Source organism: Centroberyx gerrardi, chromosome 4 (genome assembly GCF_048128805.1).
Source record: "Centroberyx gerrardi isolate f3 chromosome 4, fCenGer3.hap1.cur.20231027, whole genome shotgun sequence".
In the NCBI taxonomy this organism is placed as follows: domain Eukaryota; kingdom Metazoa; phylum Chordata; class Actinopteri; order Beryciformes; family Berycidae; genus Centroberyx; species Centroberyx gerrardi.
In genome coordinates this window covers 9,281,410-9,308,015 of record NC_136000.1, presented here as the reverse complement: position 1 = coordinate 9,308,015, position 26,606 = coordinate 9,281,410, and the positions used below count along the sequence as shown (strand labels likewise).

General features: G+C 41.4%; 1 protein-coding gene across 2 annotated transcripts in view; it reads left to right on the top strand.

Moving 5' to 3' along the window:
• The window catches only part of ankrd26 (ankyrin repeat domain 26), a 32,799-nt gene extending 15,376 nt beyond the window's left edge, over positions 1-17,423 (top strand). For both annotated transcript variants that reach the window (XM_078283271.1, XM_078283270.1), the window contains 21 exons: positions 2,416-2,636; positions 3,066-3,287; positions 3,578-3,608; positions 3,789-3,936; positions 4,418-4,631; positions 4,877-5,060; positions 5,346-5,492; positions 5,894-6,356; positions 6,540-7,045; positions 7,198-7,350; positions 7,607-7,782; positions 7,992-8,085; positions 8,816-8,893; positions 9,122-9,256; positions 10,138-10,250; positions 11,529-11,679; positions 12,486-12,776; positions 12,944-13,179; positions 13,864-14,113; positions 16,264-16,309; positions 16,458-17,423. In XM_078283271.1, coding sequence (XP_078139397.1) covers positions 2,416-2,636; positions 3,066-3,287; positions 3,578-3,608; positions 3,789-3,936; positions 4,418-4,631; positions 4,877-5,060; positions 5,346-5,492; positions 5,894-6,356; positions 6,540-7,045; positions 7,198-7,350; positions 7,607-7,782; positions 7,992-8,085; positions 8,816-8,893; positions 9,122-9,256; positions 10,138-10,250; positions 11,529-11,679; positions 12,486-12,776; positions 12,944-13,179; positions 13,864-14,113; positions 16,264-16,309; positions 16,458-16,588 — 3,990 coding nt within the window. In that variant the 3' untranslated portion in view covers positions 16,589-17,423. The remainder of the gene's footprint in view (positions 1-2,415; positions 2,637-3,065; positions 3,288-3,577; positions 3,609-3,788; positions 3,937-4,417; positions 4,632-4,876; positions 5,061-5,345; positions 5,493-5,893; positions 6,357-6,539; positions 7,046-7,197; positions 7,351-7,606; positions 7,783-7,991; positions 8,086-8,815; positions 8,894-9,121; positions 9,257-10,137; positions 10,251-11,528; positions 11,680-12,485; positions 12,777-12,943; positions 13,180-13,863; positions 14,114-16,263; positions 16,310-16,457) is intronic.
• Positions 17,424-26,606: the final 9,183 nt, after the last annotated feature.

Genomic DNA, 26,606 nt, shown 5'->3' with positions numbered 1-26,606 from the left:
CCATCACTATTCCTGAATTGTCATAGAACTCATTTATACTTTTTTCCAACAGTCTGTCTGTCTTAACCAATCTGAAAGACATTACAGAATAAAACTAACATTAGTGGCTTTTAAGGTTGTCAGCACAACACTCAATCCACAGTTGTAGTGTGTTTGGCATTCTGGATTGCACTCCAAAAACCACAGAAAGTGCCATCTTTCATCTTCTTTAGTAGTGACTTGTCGTCTTTCTTCGTGCATGGACTCTGCATGTAGCTTTACATTCGATCAATTCTGTTGCACAAACTCTCCAGCTGATGTGGTGTGAAGGTGGTGTGGTAAATAATACTCTTCTTTACCCTGAAAAGAAGTGCTATTGGAATGATGTGGCAGTTGCTGTATTGGATTTTGTTTCATGCATGCTGGTTTGACATTAGTCTTCATACATGGAGTTGTTATAATATAACATTTGTAAAACAACTTGACATCCATGGAATGAACAGATTTATGTAAATTAACTTTCGGCCAGCCTTTTGAATGTTTTCTGGGATCAATGTTATCTTGAAATTATGTTGAATTTCAGCTTTGAAGTAAGTTCTTCCTATACCATATGACAGAGTGATCCTTACTAGGGAACATTAACTAATTTCTTCCCCCATAGTCAACAAGACGGACTTGTATACATCGTAGAGAATATATAGGTGACTGATGATATCCAGGGTGATTTTCAGAGGATATAAGAGTACATTTTACTGGCAATGAACTGATAGTACTACTCTAATGTGAAGCTCATTTGGATTGCCTAGCTGAGTACTAGCTGAATTAATAAAGTCAGAGTTCAGTTCATTCAGTCATTGGAACAGCTGCAGGGTGTGTATCACTATGACCCCAAATGAGTCCGTGTGGCGACAGCCGCATGCGGACTCGCACCGCCGGCATGTGGGGAAAATAGCTGGTGCTCCGCGCGTGGTAACCATAGAAACGACCGCAACGCACAGCTGTGTAGTCCAGATGCTGCTAACGTTTGCACATGTTTACATAGCCATATATAACTACTGAATTGTAATGTACATAGCCTACCTCATGCACCCACTCTTGCACTGACACTTTGGAGTCTGCCATTAATGTCCCGGTTAAGTTTTGGGAAATCACAGACCTCGAGAACCAACTTTTCCTCCATTTTTCAAACTGGTGACATGGTGTCCACTGATAATCAATTGTGTGGTGAAACGCCGCATCGCGGTGACAAAAAGTTAAAGACAATTGAACACTGGATGAGCGAGCAGGCGGGTGCGCGATACGAGCACGAACGCGACTTTTTCACGACAGCTAGACGTGCCTGAATTCTCAACGCAGTCTCGCCACCCAACGGTTCTACTGCACAGTCCGTCTTGACGGAAGATGGAGGAGCGCCCGGAGGCTAGCAAGCTAGCGCTAGCTAGCCAAAGCTAGAGTAGGGAGGTATTGAATTATCAATAGTAGCTCTAGCTTGCTCTTAAAAGTAATCTGTCTTATAAAGGCTCGTTATTTACCAAAACTAGCACCAAAAAATGGAGTGAGAACATATTTTCATCGAATATAATAATCACAATAATTTATTTATGTTAAAGATCGTCACTACAAACGCCTTAAATAAAAATCAAATTAATTTATTGAAATTAATTTATTGAAAACATATATTGTTTACTAGTTGCTATGCCAACCATCACTTCCGGCTGAAAATGACTGATTCTGACAGTCCACCAAAAGCTGTCAACACAAAGTTTGAAATTTTTCAAAGTATCGTCACTCGGTTGTGAACAGATCCGCTGTCCACAAGGGGGCGTTGGGACACCAAATGTTACCTTCTAAATTGATTTCATGGCACAAAATGCATTTTCAAATGAAAATACGAATCCACGAAATCAAAGCCAGAAACTCAGCTTTGCACATGACATGAAGTGTTGTGTTGCATCTTGTGGACGAAATCAAACAATGTGTTGTGGAATTTGTAGATGAAAATGCATTTTGTGTCACACAAGGTAACATTTGGGGCCTCGCAGAATTCTACTTTCTTTAGATTCTAGTTTTGAAAGACTGTCATTCAAGTTAGACTATCCAAAAGGCTATCATGTCCATAACAATAATATATGTAAGGACTCAATTGACTGATAACACCAGTTTGATCCAATGCTATTTTTGAGAATGTTTGTTATAGTGAGCATAAAAGTGCATGGATATGGCGCTTCCTTGTAATTAACTGCAAATACCATGTCACATAGAGTAGCCACACTAAGGTGTTAGGTCTCCCGAGGGAGGGGTGGCACACTGAATTATATATGACAAAGAATACAGGTACGTGCTCCAAAACGCATTTTAAAAGGCTGGCCCCAACCTGTTTCACTTTGCATTGATCCCTCAACTTTGATTATGAAACATTTACCCTTGTCTTTTCAGGTTGGCAAAGACAGGACAAAGACCGCATTGGAGGTGCAAATGTCCAGTGCTTCCTGGGATGCTGGTGGAGCAGAAGTGGAAGGAGTAGAAGCGGAGAAACCTGAGACCAGTTTAGGATGCCGAAAAGAGCTGCCGAGTGGAAATGGAGCAACTCAAAGGGAACAGCAGCTTGCAGCCACTGACAGTATTACCCAAAGACTGGGGTCTAGAAGTCCAAAGAGGTATGTATTGTTTTTAACAATAATTAAGGTACATTTTTAGGCCCTGATATTCTGTTGGTATGTACACCAGATCCTTACAGATTGTTTTCAAAGCTTGACACATCCATGTTCAATGTCCTCTGAAATGAGAAACCAGATAATAAACACTTGTTCAGCCACAGGTACTGCTACATACCTTGTTTTTTAATTTATTGCTTTCATTTTTATTTATCCTGTAAAGCATTTTGTAACACTTTTTTTGGTAAATGCTCTGTAAATAAAAGTTGTTATTCTTGCAGGACACATTTAACAGAGACCCCAGTCAAAATTTTGATTTCCTCCATCCTTATTCTGAGGCCCTGCTTGAATTATATCTCCCAGGGCAGCCAGGTGTAGGTGTAACATGTCATCGGGCTTGTCATTCACCACTAGGTCTATTGCTTTCCATAGCACCAACATGGCCCCGGTGCAGTTACACCTCCCACTCCAGCAGACCTACAATAACAGCAAGCAGGAGGGGCAAGCTGTAGCTGTAGAGGGGACCTCACAGCTGGAGCTGGTCAGAGGGGCCCGGCGCAGTAGAGCCCCTCAGACCAACAGCCATGTTAACGGAGACCCCCTCTCTGTGTTTGACGATAGCACTTTAAGTGAAGTGTCGGACGATGAAGGAAGGTATATATGCAGTATGCCACTGTTTATCAGCGTCACCTCTCTTACTAACACTTCCACTGTTGATGGTGGGTAACAATCAAGGCCTCCTTTACCTTGATTTTGACTCACTTCTCTCAACATAGTTGCATGACTAACCTTTCTGACAAATGGAATAGTATACTGCATTATACCATCACACTTCAGTTGACTCTCCCTCCTCAGCTTAAAGATACTGAGCTTGACAACGAAGCATGTGACATCAGTTTCCTAAATAACCCCTGTTCTTCTTCCCTGTGTTTTTTGTGGCCTAGGTTGCCATCTGAAACTCAGCAGAGAGACGAGGTAAAACCCTGCCAGTGTCACTTTGTCAATTAACTTCCTCTGTTGAGTTATAATAAATTGTAATTTGCACTTACTGTCTGACTTTAAATATACTTCCACAATTTTATTGGCTTATGTTTTAATACAATATACAGTGTGAGAAACAAAATGATGATGATAAATTAATTGATGTGTGTCCAGATTCAGACCCCTGGGGAAATGGAGATGGCAGAAGACTTCGATGAGCTCACTCAGTCATCAGACACTGCCACAGATGACATAGACTCTCCCACTTCAGGCTATCGTCATGCCTCCCTGCTCATCCAGAAGCTGGACTCTGCCACCTTAGGTACTGATTGGCGATGCCCTTTCAACACAATAACACTCAAACTGCAGTTACACGTTTTTAAATAGCTGTGCTTGAACAATTATCACACAGCATTTCAGTTATAATAGTACATTTGATACTATTTTTTGTCATTGCTCACTAGGGATGGGCCAGAATAGTCAATAAGTCCAGCTTAGAATGATTAGCTTCACCCCAGTCTGTTATTGTCATCGCTAATGGAAAATCATACCATTCATGTTCTTTTTCATAGGACAAAGCAAAGACAGAGGTTGCCCTTAATATTTTTTATTTTAGCCATTTGGGCAGTCAAAATTTAAGCATAAGTCAACCGTTAAAAATTGGTTTACTCCATTTTAAAATGATGAAATTCCAGGCCTGATCTCACAGGCGTATTCAGAGGCTAATGTGAATGTCTGTGTGCCCATTGAGCACCAAGACCCAGAGGGCTCCCTTGCTGACTCTCCCATATTATATCCCTCAGACTCCAGAAGCATGGTGAAGCTGCAGAACATTTTCCATGAGTACGAGCGCTCCATCCAAAAGGCAAGAAGCCGCCATGGGCACCTGGCAGACAAGGTGAGCCAGCTGGAAATGGAGCGGGCTGAGTTGAAGAGCTCTCTGGAGGAAGTTAAAGACGTCAAGTCTGCCCTGGAGCGCAACCAGCTGGAATTGCAGACTGAAGTCACTAACCTCAAGTGAGAACCATTTCTCAATCTGACATGATTTTTTTGACAGCTGTAGTCTGTCTGTCCTTTCTTTTTGCTCTTGGCTCTCTCTCACCTGGACCTGGCCTCTCTTCTCGTAGTTTCTATGCCTCATGCATGCTTTTCTCTCTCCTTATTTAATTACTTAAATTTTTTTGTTTGTTCTTTGCATTTCTCTATTTCCTTGTCTTGGGATGATTTATTGATTTAAAAATGCTATCCTTCACTTGATATAGATTTCAGCTGAAACAAGAGCAAGAGAACCGTCGCAATGCCACCATGATGTACAACGCCACCAGGGAGAAGCTGAAGAGGACGGAGGAGCAGCAGCAGCTGGAGGTCGAGGAGAGACAGAGGGTGGAGCTCACCCTCAGGAATTTGGAGTTGGAGATGCGAACACTGGTCAACAACATGAAACAGGTACACCCTCGTAGACTTGATTTGTTTGTCTGTCCAACTTATGTGCACAATGATTTTATTGAGCTGTACTGCTTTTATTGATGAAGCCAAGTTATGAGATAGTGAAATTGTTTTGGACATGTAGCATCACAGTTGCAAAGAACCTTTTTTATACAGGTAGAAGTAATCATTTTATGAAATCTAATTGGAATTCATGCCGATGTGATGAGGGATGCAACGCTGTATGAGTAGTTGGCCAGCTGTTGGCTGGTGCATTTATGAATGTTATGAATGTCAACCGCCCAGCTTGAGGACGACCACAGTGAGACCCAGAGGCTGCTGGCTCAGGAGCGGAGTGCACGAACCCTGCAGGAGAACTTGCTCAACAGCCACCTCCGCAAGCAGCAGGAGATAGAGGAGGAGAACAGGAGAAACATCAGCAAGAGCAATGAGGTAATCCTCACAGAGTTTGACCCATTATTCTAGAGCATATTGTTAAACTTTATGATTTGGCCATTTTTGTAACATTTTACGCCTGTTGATACAGGGATTCTATACAGGTCTGGAGTGTATGGAAATGTGCAGAAAACTAGTTTGTTAATTTATAGGTCATGAAAAGTTTAAGAAAAATATTGTGCCTCACTCTCAATCTTAATCTATACAGTGATACAGCATGGTGTTGCTAATAGAGGCTGGTGTTCAGTATAATTTACCAGCGTAAATTATACTGAACACCAAGCCAGAAAAGAAATGAAGCTCTGGAAAAAAATATGGAATTTTGAAATCTAAATGGCCCGATAACCCTGTTGACATGAGCAAATCATTCATCAGCTGAATGTTTCCTGTTTCCACAGGCCTTGTCTCAGCTCACTGAGGCCAGTGACAGGGAGAAGGAGCTGCTCCAGCAGACTGCTACCTTTCAGGAGGAGCTGAGCATCCTGAGGACAGAGCTTGAGCATTCCCGTGCCAACAGCAACCTTAAGGAGAGCCACCTTACAGAGGAGAGCGAGGCCCTCAAGGAACAGCTGGAAGATGCTCGTCGAGACCTCAAACTCAACAGTGAGGCCCTGGCACAAACTGTCTTCCAGTACAACAGCCAGCTGGCGACCCTGAAGTCCGAGTTGACCGTAACCACGACCCGTCTGGAGAACGAGCGGCAGACTCGTGAGACGCTGGAGGTAGAGGTCGAGTCGACTCGTAACCGCCTGGCTGGGGCTCTGCAGGAGGCCGAGCGCTGCCAGGCAGCCCACACAGACACAGAGAAAGCCCTGCTCCGGGAGAAGGATGAGTACCAGCGTCTTAAAGACAAACACACAGGTGAACAGTGGTGGGAATATTTTACCATACATAGTCCAATATCCAGTAAAATTGTGATTACTGGAATTTTGTGATACACTTAGTCTGGTAAACTGGCACTGCAAATCTAAAAATAAAAAAAAAACTAAGAATGTATTTGCAGAAGTCAAACCTATTAGACTTTGGAGCATTTCTCCTCTACAGGTGAAGCGGCCAGTCAGCGCGAGGCAGTCAGCAGCCTCTCCCAGAAACTGTCCAAAACAGAGGCACGATCAAACAGCATGGAGAACGAGGTCCATCGTGCCACGCTGCAGCTGACAGAGAAAGGCCTACTGCTGGAGGTCCTGCAGCGGGAGAAGGACCAGGCAGCTGCACGTGCCAAGGAGCTGGAAACAACCCTGCAGGCCGAGAGGGAGCAGGTCAGCCGGGCTGGAGCACGCCAAGAGGCCACACAGGAGCGGCTAGCCCAAGCTCAGAGTGAGGGCATGCTACTGCGGCAGCAGCTAGAGGAGGCCCAAAACAAAGGCGTGGCAAAGGAACGCGCTGTGACAGACGCCCAAGAGCGCTTCAGTGACATCCTGTCCAAGCTGCGCTCTGACTGCGAGGAGAGGGTGCAGTTAGTGGAGGAAAGGAGCAAGGAGCTGGCCAGCAAGGCGGCTGATCTCAGAGACCAGGTCTACAAGTTAGAAGAGGAGAAGAATGAAAGAGAGGTAAGACCAAGATAGAGGAGGGTAAGAGGATTACACTACCTCTTCCTCCAGCCCCACTTTTAGCCTTTCTTCCACATGCCACCTCCCAGAGTTCAGGATCTCTCTTAGTGTCTAACCTAGACACGCTCTCTCTGAATTCTATCTGATCACAGACCGGTCTAAGGCAGTTGCAGCAGGAGCTAGCTGACTCACTGAAGAAGCTGTCAATGAGTGAGGCGTCCCTGGAGGTCAACACACGCTACCGCAATGACCTGGAGGAAGAGAAGGCCCGGCTCTTCAAGGACATGGAGAGACTTAGAGGGAAGGTAAAGAAAGGGGACAGTGCCACCTTGTGGCTGTGTACTCTCACCAGGTCTGATGTTTTGAAAATGAGTTTCAATCAAGCACCTTACGCTGTGCTGAAATGAGATGGCTCATTATAGAATCTCTTACTGAAACCTGTAAGACAGAGCTCTCGGTCACAAACGGCAATAACTCACACCCCATGCTTTCCCTGAGTTGACAGTTGAGATCCACTGTTAACCTCTCTGATCTGGTGGATGCTCTGTCTCTGTCATGTAGCTGGAGGAAAGCGAAGACCAGTATGTTCAGGCTGAGAGACGTATTAATAGTCTGAAGAGCAGTCTGGATGAGAGGGAGAGGGAGCTCACCACTGCGGCTCAGAAACTCCAGGAGGTGCTGTCAGCCTCGGCAGGCTCAGACACCACCATCAGACAGCTGGAGGAAGCTGTGCAGAGGTATCCACACACACATACACCCACACCATAGTACATTTTCTTCAGTGTACACATTGGGGATTGAAGAGATGACATTGTCATTTGTGGGGGGAAAAAGCATATGATTCCAATGTATATGAGCGCAGGGTCTTAAATGTATATCTCTCCTTTAACTCTGCATAGATAGATGAATGCCTGTGATACAGAGTGTCAATGTAATGTCATGTTAGGCTGGAGATAGAAAACGCCAGGCTGGAGGCTGCCGCAAAGCAACAGTCCAACAAAATTGACGCACTACAGAAAGGGGCCCAGGAAGCTGCCATGGTGAGTGCTAACCAAAAGCAACCCTAACCCGGTCATCTGCCCACACATAAAGTTATTTTGCACAGGATATCAGTGGCATCAAATCTACTTTAATGAACAACTAAAAAAGCAAAATACCTCAATATGGTGATATTCAGCACTATCTATTAACTATTGTTTTGATACCAAATGGTTGACGTTTCATTATGGAATCATTGTTGATATATTATAAGGTATTTAATCTTTTCCAGCCATCTGACTCTTCACCTGGAGGAGGGGTTGGTATTGTGGATATAGGCTTAGTCTCTCTGTGTGGGTTGACCTATGTTCTTTTTTTTTTTCCAAAATAATCAATTGATGAGAATCATATATCTACCTAAGAAATGGACTTAGATTAATTGGGCTCTCTGTACAAGCTGCTGCACTAGGAATTCAAATACATGAAAAAATATACATCCTCTGATCCGGTTTGGGTCTTTTTTTTTGGTGATGGGACCGTGTGCTTTCTCCCTCAAGCATGATCTTGGTATGTGGGGTCTTTTGCTCCTAGAGCTGCATGATGCATGTTACTTCCTCTAGTCTAGATTGAAGCACCCTCCTGACTTTCCAAAGTGGTGAAAATTTAAAAAGAAAAGCAACGTAACACCCTTTAGATTGAACAATTTTCCATGACATTCCCAAATGGTAAAAGATTTGAAACCAAACAAAACAAAGTTTCTCACACATTTCACACTTTTTCTGACTCCCTCAGGTCAGAAGTCGTTTGGAGGACTTGGTTACAAACCTCCAAGGCAGTAAGATGACTTTGGAAGACCAACTCAATCGAGAGGTTGGTGGCATATTTGGTTTCTTTCTTAATCAAACTTTCAGCTCTTTGTGCTCTTTGTTTGTTTTACAAATTTGTTAATATGAGTCCTATTTTACCCATGTTTCAAAGCAAATCTTGACAATGCTGGTGTTAGGTTAGCTACTAATAAATAATTTTTAATAAATATCATGTTCTTTGTGTATTATAATCCAATTCTCAGCGTCTGTCCCCCTCTTCTCTCCTCCTCAGGTGCAGAAGCAAAGCATGCTGTCCCACACAGCCCAGGACTCTCAGGCCTTGTGGGAGGAGGAGCTGAAGAGCCGCTCCAAACTCGGTCTGCGCCTGGCAGAGCTGGAAAAGGAGAAAGGAGAGCTCAACACGCAGGTGACCGTGATGATGCATTTTAAAGCACTTGTTTTGTTTTGTTTTGAAGAAAGAAAGAATAAGGAGAGGATAAGCAGTATATAACACATAAAGGTAAATATTGTAATATCAATTTATGTATAGTGTGGAACATTGCACAATTCTTCTGATTATTGTGGGTTAAGGGTTGATTAAGATAAGGGGAATCTGTAATGGTCCATGTGGGAAATTCAGTCGTTGCATCAGTAAATAGTAAGATACAGCAAAGAAAAAAATAAGATGTACAGAAGAAAATAGCAAATGGGGCTATATAAAAAGTTTGCAAAATAGGAGCTCTAGTAGCAGTAGAACTTACTGGGACAAAAAATACAAATGAAATCTATATATATATATATATATATATATATATATATATATATATATATATATATATATATATACACAATATGAAAAAAATACCAAAATATGGAATATGTGCAATATGAATTAAAAGAAGGCCATACATATGTGCAGAAAGTGTCTAGGCATTCTAGACATGTGCTGTAAAAACTATTATCAGATGTAGAAAACGTATAGAATATGCAGATTGTGCATTACTAGCTGTCCACCTTATCAAGAAATGCAGATGAATGTACCATATTGACGGAAAAATCGTCAATTTGCAAGGCAAATGTGTTGTTATATGTTCTCATTATCAGAACATATTTATGAATAAAGGTAGCATACATACAGAAAAAAATGTCCAGTGGTACTGACTCATATGCAGAGAATGTACAGAAATATTTACAGATCAGAAACTGTGCAAGCAAATGTGGTATGGATTAGATTTAGTAGACAATCCCACCTGAGAATATACCATGGTCAGGGTTTGAAGACTTCTCAACCTGTGGCCTGTGTTCCAGATGGAGATAGAAAAGAAGAAAGCCAAGAAGATAGCGGAGCAGAAGAAGGCCGTGGACACCCGGCTGGACCAGGAGATGAACAGAAACACTGAGCTTCAAAAAGAAATGTACAGGTGACACCTAACCTCCTCCTCCTCCTCACCTACGGCAGAACCTCCTCCCGCTGTGTAGACACTCCTAGGACCCAGTAGAGCGCAATCATTCCTGGCTTATGGATACCTCTCTGTATATCTGGTGCAAGGATGTGATTGTTTTTTTCAGGGGGGGCTTTGTCAGGAGTTCAGGGTTTTTGGACAGACAACACCCATTCATTTCTAATGAGACCTTTTTTTCCCCTGCTTTTTGGGGTTTCTGATCACATCCCTGCTCATGACAGCTTGTGTCATGTCAAGTGGCTCCTTGTGTCACCCTAGTGTTTTTGTTTTGTGTGTGTTTAATTTAACTGTGCCTGGTTTTTCTGAGTTCCTGTTTTTTGATGTACCTTGTTTTGTCGAGGATTGCTTAGTAATGTAAATTGCAGCTGTCTGAGATTGTTTTTAGTTAGACATGCAGTGTATGTTGGTGGGCATAGAGGTTGGTGTAATGTAAATGTTCCTTGTGGCTTGTTTGATGTGTTTTGTATGAATCTGTTTGTTGTTGTTACAACTAGAAGCATGTTTGTGAATTAAGCGCATTTTATACTTGGATGAAAATGGCATCTCAGCACGTAAACTGACGCTGTTTGACGCGTATTTGGGGTAGAAAACTGGCTCCGCGTAAGTGTTGTATACCTGCCCAAAAATCTCAGTTTTGTGTCGAGTCTATGCAGTCGCGCACTCTGATTGGTTGATCGTAGGGGCGATCATGACGTGTGTTGTTAGGGATGTTTGTTTTTTACCGGTGATTGTCGTCACGTCTGCTTCCTGTTCTTCTATGTTTGGTTTTGGTGCAATATGATGTTTTTTTAAACACTGCCACCCTGTGTACGGGATTTCAACGACATGCTACTCGCACATCAACACAGAAGTATACAAACTTAAATGTAAGCGCCGCCGTGTTCTTTACATTCGCGCTTTATATTACGTTTACTTTGGACTATAAAATGCGCTTTAAATGTACCAAGTCTGTTGGTTATAGGATATCTCTAATGAGTCAGGACAAATCAGAAATCAAAGGAGAGGATAATGTACCATATGTTATAATTGTGTAGAATATCTGAATGATGATACAATTTGGAATAATTGGTCAAGTTAATACACTCAGTTATTTCTGAGCAGGCCATGTCTGTTTCATCATTAATTTGCGGTTGTGTGTTGGTGATCACAGATTGATTATAGGGCTAGTGTGTATCTGATATTCACATTGTGTATTTCTCTGTGTGCTTGGTGTTTTTTCCTGCGTATGTGATTAAGGCTGCGTACTCTATTGAAAACCGCAAAGAAGAAGCTGCGGGACCAGGACGGTGGCGGTGCAGCTGAGTTTGGCTCTCCAATGAGCAGTCTAAGGATGGAGATGGGCAGACACAGCCAGGCTGAGGGCGCCATTGGACGGATGAAAGATAAGGTTTGTCAGTCTGACGCAGGGCTGCGGTTTATGTTTAAAACGCTAATTAAGCTCTTACTTAACTATGCAAGTTGACTACGAACACATTCTTTTTTTTTTTTTATTACAGGCAAAAATACACATAACACACACGACAATATGACATGACAATATATCCTCACAAAAAAGAAAATAAAAAAAAAAAATAAATAAATAAATAAATAAATAAATTTAAAAAAAAAAAATAATTTAAAAAATAATAATAATAATAAATAAATAAAAATAAAAATAATAGGATCCCTTCAGTAATTCAAATAATTAGATTGACAGTACCAGTGCATTTTGAAACTGAAATATACATATGACAGGTAGAGTGTATTTAGAGTTTTATATAGTCCCACTCTTCACTAGAGCAAATTTTTCCCATTTCATATTGTGTTGTGCTACTTTGTAATGGTTTGTAGCAATTATTTTTTCCAAAAGGAATTGGCTTCGCACTGTATTTTTTAAGAAACTACTTAAGGATGAAAGATAAGGTTTGTCAGTCTGACGCAGGGCTGCGGTTTATGTTTAAAACGCTAATTAAGCTCTTACTTAACTATGCAAGTTGACTACGAACACATTCTTATTTACAGCAATATTTTTTACTTTGCTTCATGTGACCTTTCATTACTCTTTGACCTAAACCCCCCTACCCCAGTGCTCCTCTACTGCCCTCGCTCCACATGCTACAAACAACCCGATATAGAGCTCCAGTTAAAATTCCTCTTGTCCCTTGATAGGGGAACTGACCTTTGACATGTCCCCTGTCCTCCTTATTTCCCCAGGTGGATGATCTGCAGGTGCAGCTGGAGAAGGAAGTCTCTCACTGCAGCCAACTAGAGAAGGTGAACGGGGAGCTGAAGGAGCAGCTGACCTCCCTGAAGGGCTTGAATCGCAGCAACGAGCGGCTGGAGAGGAGTAAGAGGCAGCTGGAGGAGGAGGTGTCGGGCCTGAGGCGCCAGATGGAGGCCGGCCTGATGGACCAGAGTCAGGCAGAGCAGTACCGCCGCGACGCCGAGGAGAGGGCTCGCCAGGAGATACGGCAGAAACTGGAGGAGGTCAACCTCTTCCTGCAGGTAGGGATTCTATTGGGTGGATTGTTAAATTTGCCATTTTATGCTTTGCTATGGCATTCCCACTATATTGGGACAACCAGTATTAATATTTTTCGTATTGTGACCAACTATGTCTAGCAAAACATCGCTATATCTGGTTAATATGATTGTCTTTGTTTGTCTCCCAGTCCCAGGCAGCGTCCCAGGAAGCGTTGGATCAGATTAAGTCAGCCAATGAGGCCAACCTGCGCTCCCAGCTGGAGCAGAGGATCCGGGAGCTGGAGGGGGAGCTGGGCCGGGCCCGCACCAGCCAGCAGGACAGCCTCAGCCAGAGAGACTCCACACGCACCGAGATGGAGCGATACCGTGAACTCTACACAGAGGAGCTGCGCCTCCGCAAGTCCCTTGCTGCCAAACTAGAGAGGTGAGACCAGCTTGTCCTTCACAGCTCAGTGACAGGTTTTCATTGGGGCACTAAGGTCTGTACTGTAGATATCTGGTACCACACAATACACATTTTGTAATAGATATCATAAGTAATAGCATTCTTCCTTCTCTTCTGGCCCATAGACTGCTTGAAAGGTAAGGAATTATTTGCTTAGTGTAGTATGCAATGATGCTGTTGGAATTAGGTTTAGGGATAATGTATTCTTGAATAGTAGATTATAATTTGTCGTACACTAGCTATGTCTGACAACTGTGTAGCACATAAAACAATTATAACATTAAGTTGTATATATATTTACCATACTATATATATTATCCATGTACTACAGGGAAAAATATCAACGTGCTACATGACAGTTTCAGCATACTGCATTCAAAACATACTGAAGCCTGAATGCTGCCACATGTCTTGTGTCATGGTGGTGGTGGTGTCTGTGATTGGTTAATGTCGCACAGCATTATGGGTCCACTCCACCAGACCCTGAAAACAGTGTGACATCCTTGCATTTTTGGTATACTGATGTTGGAGAAATACTTCACTATACTGAGTAAGTCTGCTGATCAGCAGGTACCGTGTGATGGTGTCATCGGACATAGGCAGTGTTAATCCTGACGAATTTGTGTCATAAATTATTAACCTGTGCTATGTTTTCACCCACAGGGCAAACAACCGGCGGGCAGAAGCCAATGCCAAGCTGCTCAACGAGCGCCATCGCAGCAAGTCTTTTATCACCAGCAGCATTGTCAACGGTAGCCTCGGAGGGCCCTCGCTGGACGTGGGCTCCTTGGGCTCACCGCCGACCTATGGGGCCACACTGGGGCCGCTCAACCGGAGCCTCGGCCTGGGACTCCCCCTCCTCAGCCCCATGACTGACGGACAGAGCAGCAGGGTGGAGGACTACCTGGCCAAGGTCCGCACAGTCAGCAACTCTGACACACACACATTCCTGGATATTACAGAGGAATATTGTCCTTTATGTTGACGAGTTAATTTACTTATAGCCATTTCATTCCCATGGTGTCACTGTTGTCAGCATTGTTACTGTGTAACTGGTGGCTCTTTATTTAAAGATATTGCTTTGTCTGTGTCATTACCTTGTCATGACTGCAGGTAGGACAGTATACAGAGTAATACTCATTTTAATCTGGGGATTTTGAGGCTTCTATCTAATCTAATATTTTAGATTGTAAAAGCGGCTTTATTCAAATGAAGCTGAGGTGAAACTGATCTAATGACTTGCTAACAAATTCTCTGAATGGCTGTCTTCCTTCTCCACCTGTACCTTAGAAACTAAAAAGTTTTTCTTTCTCCATCTTTTTTTTCCTTCTTCTTCAGTCTAGTCTGTCTCTAGTCTGTCTCTAGTCTGTCTCTGGTCCATCTCTAGTCTGTCTCTAGTCTGTCTCTAGTCTGTCTCTGGTCCGTCTCTAGTCTGTCTCTGGTCCGTCTCTAGTCTGTCTCTAGTCTGTCTCTAGTCTGTCTCTGGTCCGTCTCTAGTCTGTCTCTAGTCTGTCTCTAGTCTGTCGCTAGTCTGTCTCTAGTCTGTCTCTGGTCCGTCTCTAGTCTGTCTCTAGTCTGTCTCTAGTCTGTCTCTAGTCTGTCTCTAGTCTGTCTCTGGTCTGTCTCTGGTCTGTCTCTAGTCTTTCTGGTAGCAGGACTTTACGCTTAACCTCTCTTCTATTTCTCACTCCTTCAGCTTCTAGCTCAAAAGTCTGTCTCTCATCTCTCCTCTCTTCAGCCAGACTCATGACCAGGTGTGTAGTTGTGTTTAGCTCAGTGTCTGATTGGCTGCTGCTCACTTCACCCTGCTATTGGGCTATTTGGCCCACATTTACAGCTCTGTTCATATGCAACCATGATTTTCAGGGTTCCTACAGTCAAGTGACAGCCTGGAAAAGTCATAGAATTTAAAAATCATGTTGCCTGGGAAAGTTATGGACTATAGTCCCACAGTTGAAATCCATGTTAATTCTAAACCCTTCCTCCTTGATTTCTCTGCTTTTAGTTGATTTTCTCCATGCTACAAAGTTGTCTGGTAGGGTAGAAACAATGTATTTATTTATTTATTTTTTAACTCAATTTGACAGTTTTGACAGAATTTATTTCTTTTAAAGCCCAATCCTGAATTGGAGTACAGCACCACCAGCAGTACCAAGATTGCCCCACAGTTTATGTATTTAATTTGAAGATCCCTTTTTACTATGAAATGTATTGACCACGATTTCTTTTGTTCAGGGACTGCAAATAGATGAATGAAACTAAAGTAATAGTGAAGCTAAACGGGAGCCTTAAAGTAATAGTTTACCCAGAAATTAAATTGTTATTATTTACACACCCTCATGTCAAGTTTGTATGTTCATATAATGCACAGCAAGTTACTCACTGACATGAGGGTGAGTAGATAATTACATGACATTTTCATTTTTGGGTCAAGTATTTCTACCATTCAAGAATTTGTATACACACAAAATACCTAAAATGCTGGAATCATTACAATTTTTATAAAAGTACATTTTCCATTTGGTCATGTTTAATGGATTGAAATGAACACAGATCTTGATCATTTCACACATTTTTACTTGACTCAACCAGAAAAAAATACATTTTTTGTATGACTTGTATGACACATTTCTTTGTAGCTTGAACTTGAATTTCAGAAAGAACATTTTGTGTTCAGTTGGGTGGAAATAATATGTTCAGCTGACCTTATTGACTTTGTTTTTGTCGCTGGTAGTCAGATTTAAACATTAACAGCCTGTAGAATCTCACACTAAAGCAGAGCTTGCATGCTTGCATGTCCTGCTGTGTTTTAAAGAATAGTCCTGATGTTCTTGCAGTCTTTTTGCAGTACTAATTTGAATGCTTGTCATAAAATATGTCTTGCCATTTATCATAGTGTCGTGTTTGGTGGCAAGTTCTCATCTCTATAATGTCTCCATCTCTGTTACAATGTGCACACGTTTATTTTCAAGGCCACCTTTTTTAGTTTGTTTGCAGTTGAGTTCCACCAAAGCATTCAAACTCAAATCTAACTACATCTTCTCTCTTTCCATCTTTCTCCAGATGCAGAGTGAATTGGATAGAAACATATCAAAGGAATTAGACCGTGGTGAGTGATGTTCAGCACTGAGGCCGGAAACATGTCACAGTCTTAGCTGTCTTGTGGAATCTTTTAATGAAATGGATGGTAACTGCATGTGAATTATAGCAGTTGCTTTATGGTCGCTTATGAGCCCTGGTCTCTTTCTGGTCCTCAGCCACATCAGAGCTGGAGGGCGGTTCGGCCCGGATGTCCCCGGTGGGCTCAGCCTCGGGAGCGGAGCTGGACCCGGTCAGCAGGGCCACGCAGCAGTATCTGGAGGTACTGAAGAAGAACTATATGATCTGACCACACAGTCAAACTTCATATTTCACTGAGTAAAAAACTTGCAGTAAGGCACGTAAACAGTCGGTTTACTGACTGCAACAACACTAAGGCCAAAGCCACTCCCACCACCACTCCAGCTTCTTATACGTCACTCTCCCTCTTTTCAGAAAGGAAGCAAACATAATGCACATTGCACTTATCCACTCAGGAGCAAATGGCATATTTTTTTTCCTTGAAAGCATATGTTAAGCCATATTTTTAACACCTGCATTATTGATTGGTACAATTGGAGAGCAAATAACGAGTTTTTGTTCCTCCTGAATATTTAATCTGTAATCGTTATGTATCTTTAGCACAGTATGTATATACAGTATATAGGATTGTGGTTTGGATTTTTATTTGTGAATATTGGTATTGCTAAATTTGAATTTATGAAAGTATTGGATGTATGCGTCATGAATAATATTGCCAAGATATTATATTTGGTACGTGCCATCTAATGGTGCAATATCTGTCTTGGTCTTATTTTATTAGACTCATTGGAGTCTTGTGTTTATTATTATTATGTTGTTGTTTTGTTTTTTTAAGAGAACATGATATACTTGAATAAGACGAACTAGAACATTCTCTGGTTATTTAAACAGGGTATCGTCATTTGTAGGTTAAAACGGTCATTTCACTTTTGGTTGGTTTGCATTCAAGGCTACCAAAAGTGGAACATTTCAGTATTTGTTTTGTTCTGTTTTTTCATGAAAGTCATAATAATTCTTGTAGTGGAAAATATAAGGGAACATTTCCAACGCCTGTACATTACAGAAGACTCTAACGTTTCAAATAAAGCTTCAGAAAACCCTGACTTTGCGTCCACTATTCATGTCTGGACACTGCATGGACACAAGAGAAATGGCAGTGCAAGGTTCAAAAGGGAGTTATTATAATTTATTAGTAATAAGTTTTGAAAGTGCAATACAAAAACAAACAAAAGTGACTAACTAATATAGAGACAGTATCATATCAAACACAAAAAGAAGACTGAGACTAATAGAGGATTATGAGAACATACTGAGACAACATAAAACCAACAAACATCACATGCAATAACACAAGACCTTCAACAATATGAGAGGTTAAGTCTAGTCATGAGGCTGGTTGGTTGAAAGGGGGTGAATGTATTAATACTACTAGATAATGATGCATAAGGAAAATATTGAAGGAGAAATATATATGCATACATACACCCTCACACTGACATGTTAAAAAAAAAAAATGGGTTGAACTAAGTGGATCTTAACTGAATTGCACAAAAAATTATTTTGCGAAAAAGAAAAAACTTAAAAACATAACAATACTTAACCAGATGGCAGATTCTGTTAAGCTGTAGTTTAAATGGGTTTATACAGCTGTGATTCCTTTATGCACATAGTCAAAACCTCAGGAATCTCAGTGATGTAGACTGGTCAGTAAATACAGTCTGAATGGTCACAAACTGCTTAATGTTTAACTTGAATAAAGGTGGAGAATTAACAGTTATGAAAACTTGGGTTAATGTAGTTAAATGAGCTAAAGATTCAGTCATTATTTAGTATTGACCTCTGTTACTCCAGGATTACTCCTCACACATGTCCTCCTGCAGTTATTCTGTGCATAACTTACTCTGGATTCCAGGTATCTCATTCCAAGATAAAAATGAAGCTTGCCATCAATATTTCATGCACACCCATTTGTAACCCAACCCTCATTAGCCAAGTTTTGATGTGTTTCACTTTACCCCCCCCTCTCCTCGCACTCCAAAACACATGAAACTTGCTGGCGTGCGCTGGTTTAGAAACCATTCCCCTCACTTATTAAAATGAGACAATGTGTTTATGATTGCCCCCCTCCGCTGTGTCTCTCTTCCCTTTGATCTATCCTCTCTCCGTCAGCCTCAAATGTTAGATATTCAAATCTGGTTACATTTATTTTTGTTTCCTTTACAGCAGATGGGCACATCTGACAGACTGACTATTACGTTTTTATTATTTCCTCTTTTTTCAATAGACACCACTTCATACACTACACATAAAGCTTGTTTTGATTGAGGAGGTTACAAACACTGTCATGGAGCTTTAGAGCAGGGGAGAATACAAATAGACAGATTCTGAATAAAATGTGTTGAAAGGGTTGTTTTTGAAAAGCAACGTAGGTTTAAAACAAACCGTTCCTCAGTGGGTCATCCTGTATCTGTGATGCCCACTCTTGTTATCTCAGGCTGCCAGTCCAACAAATCATGGCAGTTGTTAAGAAAAACAAGGCATCGGTTTTCACCCTCCAGGCTCCGCTGCGTTATGAGGTTGTCAATAGAAAGGATAGTTTTGTGATTGTTCAAATGTTCAAGTGCATACAGTGTCACAGATTTGGAAAGCATTGATCCTCTCCCAAATGAAACAAAGAAATGAATAAATGAATCAAAGAAATATTAGGAAATCTGAAACATTATTTTACAAGCCATACTGTATCAATGTTTGAGTAAGCATGTTGTTAGAGGTGTACTTGGATATGAATTGCAGATTAAATATATTTGCATCAAGTGATAATTCAAAATTTTAAGAAGCCTATGTGATTCATCCCAAACAGAGAATCACTTGGTTTTGGACATCAGCAGCGAATTTACTGCAATTATTAATTAATATTAATGCAAGTAAGTTGATAAGTTGATAGTTAAAGTTGAAATTTCCTATATATCATCTTACCAACTGCTGTTAGCTCTATTACATGTTTTATTTTATTACTTGATTAATGATTAAATTGTCAGAAAATTAAGTTGAGGAATAGTGATGGTACTGTGAGGAACCTTCCTGACACACATTCACATGATTGATTTTTGCACTGGCAGAAACACTTTACGCAGCAAATTACTTATGAATACATCTAGCCTAAAAACAACTGTCTGGGTGCAAAATATGTAGGAATCAGAATTTACTCCAATAACCTAACCTGTCTGTGAAATGTGTGATGGGTGATTTTTCGACAAGCGTAACAAACCTGAGTGTTTATTTGCTGGCGTATGGTCACCACGCTCTAAATTAGGTGTCACCACTGTTATTTGTCACTAGTAGAATCCAAATGTGTTGGAAAAGAGACACTTTGATTTGATTTTCTCGCTCTAACGTGATTTAAATGAGCCTTTTGGCTCGCCTGGACAGATTGACAGTGTTGTCTTTATTGGTGCTTTGTTTTATTTTTGGCTATTTACTCTGCCTCTCTGCTGTCATCTCGCACAAAGAGCTTAAAGGAGCCGGCTTCGATATTCAAGATCTTGTGCGAATAAGCTGAGCGTCCTTTCATGTTGTAAGTGCTTTATATGACAAATATGAAAAGGGATTCAAGAAAGAGCTGACAAGTTTTGTGTCGCCCCATTCCTTAGCTGCAAAGCGCCGTGCAGGGAGAAGTCAAACCTGGAATCTTATATCATGAGAACCACGGTGAACCGAGAACGACGAGGAAGACCCCCTCTCATTCAGGGGTTCACTGGGTCAGAGTCATTAAATGGAAGTTAATCTGCACGTTGTTATTTCATGCGGAATAAGGCCTGAATCACACATGTACTGTACAGGCTGCAGTGTAGTGTAGGCCTTTGTGGCTTGTTGGTGCTTTGTTGATCACAAAAACAACGATTTGAGTGTGCAGGGATGTGAGCAAGAATACTAAAAGCAGGAAAACCGCGTTGCATGTCTGAGGGAAAAAAATAAATAAATTGAAATACAAAAAATACACAAGAATAAAATACAAAAAACCCTAAAGGTCATGAGCTAAAGTACCCCCCCACACACACACACACACACACACACACAGTCAGTTCACAGTTAAATGCATGTTAGTACTTCATGAGACATGATAGATTTTTTTATTTACAGCACCAACCTCCTCTCTATTTCTCTCTCTCACTAGTTACTATGCAGCTTAAATAGACATTTGTTGTTCTGTTAATTGACATAAAGACTTCAGCTAGAGGCTGAATGTGCAACTAGCAACATCTCTGTTGTATTAATGAGTTCCACATTGGCTTGGATTTTATTTACCCTGGCTATCCAAAGAGATTTGAGAGACGGGAAAACCTTGACAAATTTCTTTTAATATTTCAAAAGGTCCTTGATTATTTTGCATCTATTTCCCAAAAATCACACAGGAGATAAATATTGCATTTGTTCCTTCCTCTTGTCAGCGTTGTTGGAATGAGCTGAGCATCCTTTCATGTTGTAAAAGCTTTATCTGGCACATAAGGAAAAGGATTTAAAGCAGAGTTGATGTTTGTGTCGCCCCATTCCTTCACTGAAAAGCACCGAGAGGCACAAAATCAAATCTGCAATCTGCCCTCTTACTGTACCAATGGATTCATGTGGGTCGAAGTCGATAAAGATTGATAATTGTGCCAGGAGTTATTTCATCTGGGATAATAGGGAAGGAATCACATTGGTGATCACAAAGACAGAATATTTCTCAGGTCAAAGGTCAACTGTATTGCCATATCAACACAAGGGTTGCTAGGAATATTTCTTAGTGCACCGCCAGTACATTGAGACATAAAACTACATAATTCGGCGAGAACTACATTCATACACAACACACACCATCCAACAAGGTGTTTGTGTTGTTCACAACTGTAACTGACACAGTAAGGTCAAATAGAAGCGGTTTGGTCACTAACGAGATTATTATAGCGCTAATGAATCCCACATTGGTTTTAATTTCTGTAGTTTACCCAGAGAAATTTGAGATATTTGGCAAAGCTGACCTTGACAATTTCCTGGTCATGTTTAATAAATAAAGAAGTCAGTGTTTTTAATGTTAATCACTTAAATTATTGCTGATATAAATATTAATATTTGCATTTAAAATATTTGATACCTCACTTTTTCTTCCACAAAGGCTCATTGTGAACAGGGTTCCTACACAGGTCTGGAAATGTATGGTAAAAGAATTTGGTGATTTCCAGGTATCAAAAGGTGTGGAAATTGCACAAAATGTTTGGAAAAGTATGGAAAAAATATTGTACTGTCCCCACATATGGATACATTGCGTGGTTTTAGACCCCCGTCATCTCACATGTTCTGATATTTGTTGCTGTATTTGAGTGATATGGCAGGAGTTAGTAGGAGTGAGAAGACTGTCAGACTGAACACCAACCAAAATCTTCATATCAACAAATTAAGGTCTGGAAAAAGTCTGGGATTTTATAACTGAAACTGTGCAGGAACCCTGTGTGAACAATGAGCAGTACTACTATACTGACAAATAAAATATTGCTGCCTTTATTGATCTGTCCTCTTCCAAGAGACCCAGGTCCTGAAAGTTAGACCTCAGTTGGCTTAGCTAGCTAGGATTTGGTGGATCAGCCGCCCGCTAGCTGTGATGGCAGATGTTGCAGCACTCCAGACAAAACTCGAGACACTCGGTCGGCTCGCAGCACGACTCGAACAGGACGGAGTGGCAGTGGGCGTGGCAGTTGAGCTCTTCCACGGGCGCCTCCCGCAGGGCCGAGCAGCAGCGGGCGCAGCCGTGGCAGCAGGAGGAGCAGAGGGTGTGGAGGCAGGAGGAACAAGCCTCCAGCAGGCCCAGGAGCAGCAGCGAGCACTGGCACGACAGGCAGGCCAGCACCAGCCGAAGACAGGAGTCTGTGGGAGCCGCGGTGAGGAGGAAAACGAGGAGGAAAGAGATTTGGCAACAAATGAAGTGTCTGAGGATCCAGAGTGGGTTACAGAAAAGCCGCTAGATGTTCCAAACGACTGTCAGGCATCGAGAGACGGGGATTAACAATTCTATTAACCCTAAATTAATCTCATGCATGTTTATTTGTTGTGTCATCTAGAGCTTAAAAGAGACACTACACCGCCACAGTGATCAAGTGTGATTGTGTTTACTTAATCACAGAGCCCGGTTCAGTCCTCGGGGAGAATAAAAAGGAAGCCACAGAGGCCGCCAGTGATGAACAACACACTAGGAAGAAGCTGTCACTAGATAATTGCTCTCCTATCCAAATTAGGCACACATAAAATTGCATGCATTAACCCCGTTGGTGCGTTATAGTGCATCTCTTAGGGTCCAAACCGTTGTATTATTACTCAGCTGCTGTTTTCATCCTCGCAAAGACCAGATAGCGAGTGAGCTCATGCAAATCAAGGTGTTTTATCCTGTTTACTCAAGGAAGTAAATGAAAAGAAGATGGCAGAATTCCCTGGGGAGTGGGGTTCAGCGTTTTCCTGCTTAGCGGCCCGAATTACACTCCCCCCACACATAACTTATGCTAATGCTCGTGTGTGTAGATGAAAAAGGAGCATTATGTGTAGCGACTGTATTGATTTAATGCATAACTTTTTAGAGATAACAACATGAACACAATGATAAACAAGAACTGGCCTAGCACAGGCTTTGATAGTTCTGGAAGAAAGCATAGCAGTTTGAAAGTGTTCAGGTGAAAGTTTTTTAGAGCTCGATAGATAGATAGATAGATAGATAGATAGATAGATAGATAGATAGATAATGCATTATAGTATGTGGCATATAGTATGGTCTGTAGTCTTCCAGTCTTTGATAGTAATGAGAAAGAATTGATTTGAATGTACACACTTACTACACAGTTTTTAAATGTTTTTTAAGCAAAATATCAATTCATAACTGTCATTTTTACTGGAAGAAAACATAGCAGTTTGAAAGTCTTCAGGTGAAAGTTTTTTAGAGCTCCATTTGTAGATAGATGATGTAGTATATCATGTGGCATATAGGGATGGGACAATATATCGAAATACAAATACAAAAATGTGAGAATAAGTATTGTGGGTACTAAAATGAATTGTGATATTAGCTCCATTTTATTCTGCTGCAGTAATCACAAATGAGACGGCTTGCCCATCACAATTTCACAAGCTCTCCATCCAAATTATATTATTCGCACTTTGTAATGACATTTTTAAATTGTCGTTTACATTCTAGCAAACCAATTCCATTGTTAGAAAAATTTGTGGCTCAGAAATAAACAGAATTCTGCGGTCGTACTTTGTTATCATTGAACTCTTATTCATCACATCGTATCGTGGTTGTATCGAACCTTGAATCCCATATCGCGTATCGAATCGTATCGTGAGATAAGCATATCGTCCCATCCCTTATGTACCATCTATTTAATTTACAGTGTGTGTGCTTGTGGGAGCGAGCCACATCGGTCGTTCCTACCTCCCGGTGCAGCAGCAGGCTGGTGTGAGCTGGCCAGACTGTCCCTGCTCTTACTCCTCCTGCTGCTGCCGCTGTTGCTCTGCACCGACAGGCTGGAGCCCTGCAGTCTGCTGAGGGCCGGGGAGAGACCACATCGCGGGCAGGGCTGCCGGAGCTCAACCTGGGGCTCAACCTGGGGTTCCTCCGACCCCGCCGCCCCCTCTGAGGCCTCTACGGGTGCAGCAGGGAGAGGCTGAGCTGGGCAGAACAGAAATAGAGACAGAAATTCTCTCTTTTATAATCACTGTAGAGCAGGGATTGGCAGCCGTGTGCCGCGGAGGGCCGAGGGTCTGCGGGTTTCCCTTCCAAACAGCCACTACAGCAGGTGATTTCGCTGATTAGGTCCTCCTCTCTGGTTGGAGGTGTGCTAATCAGAGAAAAAACCTGGTGTAGTCTGTGGTTGGAGGGAAAACCTGCAGACTCTCAGCCCTCCATGGCTCCATGGTTGCCCATCGCTGCTGTAGGATTACAGGAATATTGTCAGGAGACCCTTGCACCCCTGGCTATTAGTTGTGTAAGAGGGAAAGCGTGATGCTCCCTGCAGGGTATCTGCCTCAGTCAGTGTGGTTTGTCGTAGGATGGGGGAAGAAGTAAAAAGTAAAAACTAGGCGGGAGTTGTTGTAGTTGCGAGCCTCCCTGGATGTATCTGTGTACGCACCCGCTGAAAAGTCAATAATGTTCCCTAAAAGTCAGACTCCAGATTTTCTGTACAGTAATAAAGGAGTGAAGTAAGAGCTTAAGAAGATTATCTGCGCACGATAACACAGGAATATTGTGTTATCGTAATTTTGGTGATCTAGGAATTTAAGATTATTCTGCTGTTGTTCCCGTTGTAAGAAACACCCTTTAGTTCATGTGTTTTACATATTGTATTATCAGAAAAATATCTTCTTTGTCTTCTCTAAACCCTAGATTTCAAGGTATATTGACAAGAAAACCTCCATTTAGTTTGTCACCCCCTTTTGTCCATGTGTTAATTATTTGGATTTTAATTGACTTTACAGTTCATGACTCTTTACTGATTTCTTTTTACAACATATTGATTTTGTTATTTCCTCAAAATCCTGAACACATCTCTGGCGTCAAAAAAAAATAATCACACAGACATTTTATGGTCTTTGATAAACTCTAGATTTCAAGGTAAATTTGCATGATTGCACGTTATTTGCAGTGAGACAGTAAGGTGGAGGGAATAATTTTGCAGCTTTGTCTGTTAAATAGGCCGATGAGCTGATGAAATGCTATGACTCTGTCGACTTGGAATTTCATCCCTGTCTCACTGACTCTGTTCCACTTTAATGAAAATGATTTTGTCTTCAGTCAAAGCCCCAGTCATGTCGCACATTTAATACTGGTCACTGAATTCATTGACTGAGGTTTCCACTTACTGATAATGAGGTCAGTGGGGACGGTGTTTCCTCTGGTGGCATCATCATGTGTAGAAAGGATTTCCTCTGCTGATTTTAAAGACGCGCCACCTTGAAACACATCAGACAAAGGTCATGTTAGTATAAAAGCAACATGCCACAGATACATATAAAGTTGATGCACAAGGAGAAGGAAAACAAGCCAGAGGCGAACACAGTCCCAGTCCCCACTCATAGCTTCCCTTCCACACCTCTAGTTCAGATTTTTGCCAGCCTGTCATGATGTTAGCCACGGCAACCTTTAGATTAGGGCTGGGCGATAATTCAATATTATCGTTTATCGTCTTTCAGTGGGATTATATTGTGATGATATGGTGATTTTGGGATATCGAGACGCAGAATTCTGCTGTCTAAACTGATGAGAACAAACAAATTTTATTTAGAAACTCAGACAAAATGAAGTATGGTAGTAATATTATGTGAAAATTTCAGTTTAGTTTGACATCACACCAAACATTACCACTGGATTCAATATGATGAACATTAATTTTTTATTTAACGTGATTTCGCTTATGTGAGCCATATCGTCATATATATCGATATCGAAAAAAATCCTTATGATTATCGTGATATTGATTTCAACCATATCGTCCAGCCCTACTTTAGATATTTTTGAGAAATTATAAAGTATTAATAACACTGTAATTCCGGGAGGCACAACGAAACCAGTGAGTTAGCAGTACCCATGTAGAGTTAGACCGATATATCGTTTTGTCGTTATATGAAGCATTGGCATTTTATTAAATATCGGATATCAGCCAGTCAGTCCGTCTCTGATAGGTTCCTCCCTGACCACAGCTGCATAAAACAGCCTGTAAAATTTTTATTTTCTTAGGGTTAGGGTTATATTTATTCCTTTGATTGTTAAATCATGTTCTTCTAAATTAATTCCTCATTTAAAGGCAGTAATCTATCCAAGAATTGATGAATGTGTGTTGAAGGTGTGGCGGGTCCCTGCCTTAAAGAGCTGCTCACCCTAAAAGAATTTCATTAGTCTGGGATTCAATGGAGATGTTTAGTGTCCCATGATGCTCTAAATGCTGCTTCAGAGGCTTTTACACGCTGAAAAGAATCAAATTCTAGGGGGCAACCACTGAATCCTTGCAATTTCTTGGCATGGAAATGGTCAAATTTAAAGATATTGAATATCAGCACAAAATATCGGCTACCAGCAGCTTCTATCTAAAAATATCTGTGTTGATATCGGCCTTCAAAAGCCCCTATCAGTCAAACCCTACCCACAAGTACCCAGATAGACTGTGTGTATTTATTATGTAAGTCATTCTGTGATACCTAAGAGGAATAAACAGCTTTTAGTGCTTTGCTCAAATTCCTGTATGTATTAAAACATTTCCAAATGTTTTTGG